This window comes from Microtus ochrogaster, chromosome 15 (genome assembly GCF_000317375.1).
Source record: "Microtus ochrogaster isolate Prairie Vole_2 chromosome 15, MicOch1.0, whole genome shotgun sequence".
NCBI lineage: Eukaryota > Metazoa > Chordata > Mammalia > Rodentia > Cricetidae > Microtus > Microtus ochrogaster.
This window is the reverse complement of record NC_022017.1, coordinates 2,358,433-2,365,854: the sequence shown is the minus strand read 5'-3', so window position 1 is coordinate 2,365,854 and position 7,422 is coordinate 2,358,433. Positions and strand designations below refer to the sequence as shown.

General features: G+C 52.2%; 1 protein-coding gene across 1 annotated transcript in view; it reads right to left on the bottom strand.

The window, feature by feature from the left end:
• Positions 1-1,160: 1,160 nt before the first annotated feature.
• Krt8 (keratin 8) overlaps positions 1,161-7,422 on the bottom strand; it is a 7,402-nt gene continuing 1,140 nt past the window's right edge. The window contains exons 2-9 of the mRNA XM_005353834.3: positions 5,719-5,927; positions 4,884-4,944; positions 4,193-4,288; positions 3,527-3,691; positions 3,083-3,208; positions 2,171-2,391; positions 1,992-2,050; positions 1,161-1,547 (exon numbers count right to left, since the gene is read on the bottom strand). Coding sequence (XP_005353891.1) covers positions 1,357-1,547; positions 1,992-2,050; positions 2,171-2,391; positions 3,083-3,208; positions 3,527-3,691; positions 4,193-4,288; positions 4,884-4,944; positions 5,719-5,927 — 1,128 coding nt within the window. The 3' untranslated portion in view covers positions 1,161-1,356. The remainder of the gene's footprint in view (positions 1,548-1,991; positions 2,051-2,170; positions 2,392-3,082; positions 3,209-3,526; positions 3,692-4,192; positions 4,289-4,883; positions 4,945-5,718; positions 5,928-7,422) is intronic.

Genomic DNA, 7,422 nt, shown 5'->3' with positions numbered 1-7,422 from the left:
GTGGCTCACAACCATCCGTAATGGGGTCTGGTGCCCTCTTCTGGCCTGCAGGCATACACACAGACAGAACACTGTATACATAATTAATAAATAAAATATAAAACAAAACCCTGGCCCAGCCACATGAGGAGAGGGTCCCTGAGGTTTGCAGTTTGTCAGACACCTTGCCGGCCAGACTGGAGCCAAGACAGTGGTGGTGGAGTGGTGGGTGGGCCACACCCAGGCCAGGACTGCCTAGCTATGCCCTGCTCTGTAACACTTCAGGGAACCTATGTACACCCGAAAGCACACAGTCCACCCTCCAGATGCAAACACTGGCTCCACACACACCCACTCTATCAAGCACCGCACGAAATGGGAGGAAGAGGTGGTGAGAAGCCATGTGGGTGGGGGTTTCAGTAAGAGCAGGGAGAAAGCCATGTATGCGTGCCAAGTCCTGCACTGAACTATCATGGCATCTGGAAATTACAGGCATGACACAGCCATCACTAAAATAGATGCTGGACATCTGGAGGGATGGGAACCCAGACCTCCTAGGTCCCTGGAAAAGACATCTGGACACAAGGAAGCTGTGTCTGCTGGAGGACAGGCTTGAGAATGGGCAATCCTGACTCCCATGCCCAGCTCAGCCACTTCCTGTGAGCAGGTCTGGGCAACAGCAGTGACTCTCGGATAAGGTCACCCCAGACCTGGTTCCTTGCCAATTGTGCTGCAGAGCCCAAGTGAACCTGGGTATCTGAGACCCTGCTGTAATGTAAGAGGCTCTGCACTGGGAAAGAGCCATACTCCAGGGTGGCTCTGAGGTTAAGAGCACTGGCTGCTCTTCCAAAGGTCCTGAGTTCAATTCCCAGCAACCACATGGTGGCTCACAACCATCTGTAATGAGATCTGGTGCCCTCTTCTGACCTGTAGTGGAGACATACATGCAGGAAGAACACTGTAGACATAAAAAACTAAATAAATCGAAGAAGGAGAAGGAGAAGGAGGAGGAGGAGAAGAAGATGCAACAACCATGGTCTGTAGCCAGAGACTCAAGCAAGGCACATTCTTTTGGAACAGCCTGGAGGAGTCTTTCCTGCCTTGCATACCCAGCTTCCATGGCCCAAGAAGGATGCTTCTGCTCATCCATCCCCACCCACATGAACAGACACATAGCAAAGCCAGTTGGTGGAGCCAGCTGAGGCTTCTTTATTTTGGAAAATACAATTGAACTGGGTTTTGAGGGGAGTCGGGGGTGGCTAGAGAGGTACGCCTCTGATCCTCTGGTGGGTCTCTCCTTTCCTGTACTCTGACATACAGATGTCTCCTCCATGGGCAGCTTTAGGAGCCCAGGCTGGCAACGTCTCCAGGGGCCGTTCACTTGGGCAGGATATCAGAGGACTCAGACACCAGCTTCCCATCACGGGTTTCAATCTTCTTCACAACCACAGCCTTGGTGCGACTATAAGAGCTGGAGCCCCCGACAGAGCCAAAGCCGGGCTGGAAGGAGCTCACGCCATAGTTGAAGCCAGGGCTGGTGAGTCCCCCGTAGGCTGAGTTCAGCCCTCCTAGTCCAGGACAAGGGAGAGAGGCAGCCAAATGAGCACAGGTTAGTGCCCTCTCTCCTAATCGCTCTCTGCTACCCACAGATGAGAGGCTGGCCCAGACCTGACTGATTGCTATGTGGGGCACAACTCAGCTGTCTGGAGAAGCAGCCCCAAAATGGAAAAGCTTCCCTCCAGCTACAAGTTCCTGGCAAGCACTCACCTGAGCCCTTCTCTCGGCTGCTTGGAGGAAAATGTGAAGGCATAAAAGCCCACAATAACTCATGTAGGGAACTTCACACGGGCCTGGCGCACAGCTTGCATCTATGTGTGGCTTTCTATTATGAGCGTGCTCTTTAGGTTCTTAGTCTGTCACCATTCCCTTTGTCCCTGTCAACTGCTGAGCACAGCCTCTCCCAGAGCCCTGACCTCCTTGGTCCTCTGCCTTTTATCCCCGAGGCCACTCACCTGCGTAGCCACTGCTGGTCTTTGTATGGATGCTCAAGTTCTGCATCCCAGACTCTAGCCTGTAACCAGATGCACAGGTGTCAGGACCAACTCTTGTTCTCTCACAGCAGAATCCAAATCCCAGGAGGGCTCCAGACACCCTCCCCATTCCAGGTCCCAAGAGAGACCTCCAGACCCACCTGCTCTCCTCGCCCTCCAGCAGCTTCCTGTAGGTGGCGATCTCGATGTCCAGGGCCAGCTTGACGTTCATGAGCTCCTGGTACTCGCGCAGCTGCCGCGCCATGTCCTGCTTGGCCTGCTGCAGGGCGGCCTCCAACTGGGCCAGCTTGGCATTGGCATCCTTAATGGCCATCTCCCCACGCTGCTCGGCATCGGCAATGGCAGCCTCCAGGGTAGCTTTCTGTGGGACGGAGACACATGAGCAGATGGTACCTGGTGCATCTCCTCTTCAAATCCATCCACATTGAGTTCCTTTTTATTGTCATTTGTTTTGAAGCCCAGGCTGGACTGGAAGTCTCTCTATAACCCGAGCTGGCCTTGAACTTACAGCAGTCCTCCTGTTTAAGCCCAACTGTTGGTGTTACTGGTGTGCACCACCAGGCCTGCTTGTATGCAGTACTGAACACAGGGCTTTGGGCTTGCTAGGCAAGTACTCGAGCAACTGAGCTGCATGCCCAGGCCCCACCTTGAGCTTCTTTGAAAGTCTCCCCCCCCTGACTTAGACCAAATCCATCCAGCTAAAAGGAAATTCTACAGGTCACACTGAGCAAGCCTGAGAAGCAATGGGAGCCACTTCCAGCCATTTCCCCCTCACTTCCACCTGTGGAGACGAAGCTTTGCTTTATCTAGATCGGATCCTAGCTTCTAGAATGTTCATAAAGCAGCAACACACAACCTTGCCCCACATGTGGCAAACTAAGTAGAGAAGGCCTGGGGGGGGGTGGGACCTGGATTCTAGTCAGTCACCCCAAGACACTACCCATGGAGAACCCCACAGCAGCTAAGACAGCTCATTAGAAGCTGCCCCTCCCACTCTTAACTCCGGTTCCCTTCCTGACCTCCCACCCAGTCCCACCCAAGCCCAGCAGTACCTGGCCTTTGAGGCCGTCAATCTCTGCCTGCAGGCGGCTGATGTTGCGGTTCATCTCAGAGATCTCAGTCTTTGTGCGGCGCAAGTCATCCCCGTGCTTCCCAGCCAGGGTCTGCAATTCCTCATACTGCAGGGGCAAGAAAGGAAGTCAAGCCACAGAAGCCTGGGTCATTTCACCCACCAACCTTCTACATATGTGAAGAAGTATGCATAAGTACGTCATGCGTGCACACTCATGCACACATGCACACGTGCGCACACAGACACACACACACAATCACACACACACACAGCAACAAAGGTCCCTTTCCAGAACTCCAGGCTTCCATTCTTCAAAGCCAGGCCCAGCAGGCATAGTGGAATTTGGAACCCTGTTCCCCCGTCATGATCCAGGGCACACAATTGGTCAGGAAGGAAGACCCAGGCTTGTAAACTTGTTCTTTACCTTAACTTGGTACATGCTTTCAGCCTCAGCCCTGCTGCGGTTGGCGATGTCCTCATACTGGGCACGGACTTCAGCGATGATGCTGTCCATGTCCAGGGAGCGGCTGTTGTCCATGGACAGCACCACAGACGTGTCTGAGATCTGAGACTGCAGCTCACGAATCTCCTGTAGGGCAGGGACGTGGTGGTAAGGCTGTGTCCCTGTACACAGGGTCCTTTGCGACATGACAAAGGAGCAAGTGACAGCCAGAGCTTAGTTAACAGTGGAAGGGAGACGACCAAACCTCTGAACCATGGAGGGAACCAGCAAGGGAAACCTAAAGTTAGGTAAATAACCAAGAGGAAGACCCGGTCCCCACTCTCAGCCCCACTCAAGGCCGAGAGGCCTTGAAGTCAGCATAAAGACCAGGGATAAGGGCTTCGAGGGCACCACAAGTCTGCTAGGCTGTGCCACTGAAGACCTAGAATAATGGGTTATTTCCCTTCTCAGAGCCCGTTTCCCCATTTCAAGTAGGGCTTGGAGCCTCTCTAACAGTGTTAGCTGGCGGCTGCGGCTATGGGGCCCTTGTTGAGTGGCATGCTGGAAGACAGGGATGGACTGCCTGGGTGCCCGAGAAGGATACTGACAGGCTGGGGGACCTGCCCACTCCAGCCCCCGAGAAAGTACCTCTTCATGGATCTGACGAAGGAAGTTGATCTCATCAGTCAGCCCTTCCAGGCGGGACTCCAGTTCCACCTTGTTCATATATGCTTCATCCACATCCTGAGGGTGAGGTGAGAGACCTGAGTTCAGTACCCAGAGGCTCCCCAACATTTGCCCATGGCTCAGACTGGAGGCTGACCCTCCAGTCCAGCCACCATCCACTCCCTTGGATCCCAATCATGAACTTTAATTATCTCTGCTTCCCATCCTTCTTCCAGAAAGCTAAGGTTAGACCACTCCAGTTTGATACTTGGAACACTATCTAACTGCAGGAAACATTCTGTCTTGTCTACCTTTCCAGCATGTTGTCTGGAAGGCATCAGATGGCAAAAGAATTTGTCCTATTCCTTAGAAAGCAATGAGGTCATCAGAAAACTCCTAGTCTGAGTCTCAAAGCTCGGCCTCCGGTGTCTTCTTTCTTCTTTTTTTAATTTATTTTTATTATTTTTAATTATGTGTAAGTGTGTATGCCTGCATATGATGTACACGTGAGTGCAGGTACCCTCAGAGGCCTGAAGCATCAGATCCCCTGGAGCTGCAGTTACAAGCAGTTGTGAGCCATTTGATGTGGGTACTAGGAACTGAACTCGGGTCCTCTGAAGAGAGGCAAGCGCTCTTAACCACTATGTCATCTGTGTAGCCCCCAGTCCCTCACCTTCTTGATGAGGACAAATTCGTTCTCCATCTCTGTACGCTTGTTGATCTCATCCTCATACCTAGTAAGAAAAGACTTGGAGTCAGTGGATGAAGGTGAAGGCTGCCCAGGTCTGCTGCTGCCAGGGATGGAGCCCAGTGCAGCATACATGCATGCATAGCTAAACACAAGCACGCAGAGACCTTCACCCCTACCCATCTTGTTTTCTGATGGGGGAAATGAACATCTAGAAAGTTTAGTTCAGAGATACAAGGCATGAGAGGCTGGTCTTTCTGCCCTCGCTACCGTGTTCCTCTCCCCACCCAACCTTACTCTCAGCCAGTGGAGAGGCCAAGAGCAGGAATGCGTGCCCCAAATACACACTAGGTTTGGACTGCTGGGAGAGTGACCATGGGGCACTCTCTGGAGCTTGCAGAGATCATGGCCGCTAGTGTAAATGTGAGGACTGCTGGCTGACGCTCTCATCTAAGTGCAAAAAAAATCTTACTATGTAGCTCTGCCTGTCCTAGACTCACTATGAAGATCAGACTGTGTTTGCATAATCCTCTTGCCTGTCTCCTGGGTAGAATATTACAAATGTATGTCAGCATACCCAGCTTAGGTACTCTATTTAAACAGGAAATTTGTTTCCCGAATCTAGGCAGTGCTTTCAGAGACTGAAAGCAGGCTAATGCTATTATCGTCTTGAATGGCGAGCATAAAATAGATTGCTGCAAACAAACTAATCACACGGCCACAGAACCAAACTGCCCATAAACAGAGGGCAGCGGGAACACAGGCCTCTGTCCCAAAATGTTGGACAAGGTAATATGACTTCATTCGGGGAGGGGCTCACTTGTTCTTGAAGTCCTCCACCAGGCCCTGCATGTTGCCAAGCTCCGCCTCCAGCTTCAGCTTCTCCTGGCCCAGGGCTTCCAGCTGCCGCCGCAGGTTGTTAATGTAGCTCTCAAACATGCTGTCCATGTTGCTCCTCGACGTCTTCTGCTGCTGCAGCAGGCTCCACTTGGTCTCCAGCATCTTGTTCTGCTGCTCCAAGAAGCGTACCTGCACAGGGAGGGCACAGCAAAAAGGTCCACGTCAGGTTAGGGTCGAGGTCCGGAGGGACATAAGCTGTTTGTTCCCCGAGCTAGGGTCACCTCTGAGTGGGGGGATAGCTCAGTGAGAAGGTGGCGTCAGGAGCCGCATCCCTGCAGCACTTGGCAGTGGGGAAGACTAGCAGGTGCCTGCAGCACACATCTTATTTACATGGACTACACACCACAGATCAATAAAAACAGCCCCATTTTCTAAAGGCTCTGATTACCTTTTATATAAGATTGAGATCGGTGCAGATCAGTCACGCCCAACACTCTCAACCACCACTGGGAGGACTCTGCAGAAATTTTAGGGGACTTTCTCCCTAAGGTCCAGAATGCTTGCTAAGGCTTCTATGTCATACTGCTCCTAATGCGAGCTGTATAACTTGGTCTGGGTCTTCCCACCAGTGAAAAAGCCTCCAGAAGCGCAGACACGTCCTCTGGGGAGTCCCTTCTCCACACATAGCCCACTTTTAGCTCAGGAAGAAGCAAGAGAAGACAGGTCTCTCTCCTTGGCACTCGCCACTTTGAGATTCACAGACTCTGGAGTCTCCTCACGCTCTTGCCCAGTATCTACAACCTTCCCCTCCTACCACAAACACAGAATTCACATCTTAGAACATGTAGTCCAAGACATGGTACAGGAGAAACTTTTTCATGCGGATAATAGAACGCTCCAAAGGAGAGAACGCTGTAGCTCTAATCTGGGGGAACCAGAAAGAGAAGTACATCCGGAGTGTACAGTCAGATTTCCTTCCCACAACCCATGCTATAGAGCCTTTCTTCCCATAATTACTAAAAATTAAACCAATAGCCCTAGTAATTCTAGCATTTCATCCTAATGGAATCCTGAATTAGGGCCAGGCGCTGCGAAACTCCCCTGTGAGCTGAGCAGGCAGAAACTGATTTAGGACCCATCCATTTGACAAATGAGGAAGTCAAATTTGACAACATGGCCTATCCGCGGAAACTGTGGGTCCCTGTAACCAGAAGACTCACTCCACACCTGCACCAACTGCTCTCCTTCAGGGGGTAACAAGAAGCTAGGGGCCCATGGACAGCAACTAGCAAGCCCTGGTTAAGGGGGGGGGGGGAGGTGTTCCTGAGGCCGCCTACTCCATGGGCTCCTTTGCATGGTGTTTTCCCTCCTCCCGTTCCCACACAGCCACTTAGGAGCCAATCAGAAGAAAGGGCCAATCGTCCAGGAAAACGAAGGCCACCTAGCTACAGAACTGCAAAATCTGGCCTGCCTCTGGGCTTGCAAGGAACCAGGCGATTGGGGCGGAGCCAGGGTAGGAAGCATAAAGGGGGTACAAGGGCCAAGCAGGCAGATGGGCGTTGGTAGGCCTATGCTATCTGAGGCCATAAACTCCGGTTTTAACAGGTCATGAAACCGGGGTGGAGTGTCCAACGCCCCGCAGACTTTGGATCCCGCACCGTCTTTCCCGAGGCGGAGTTCCACG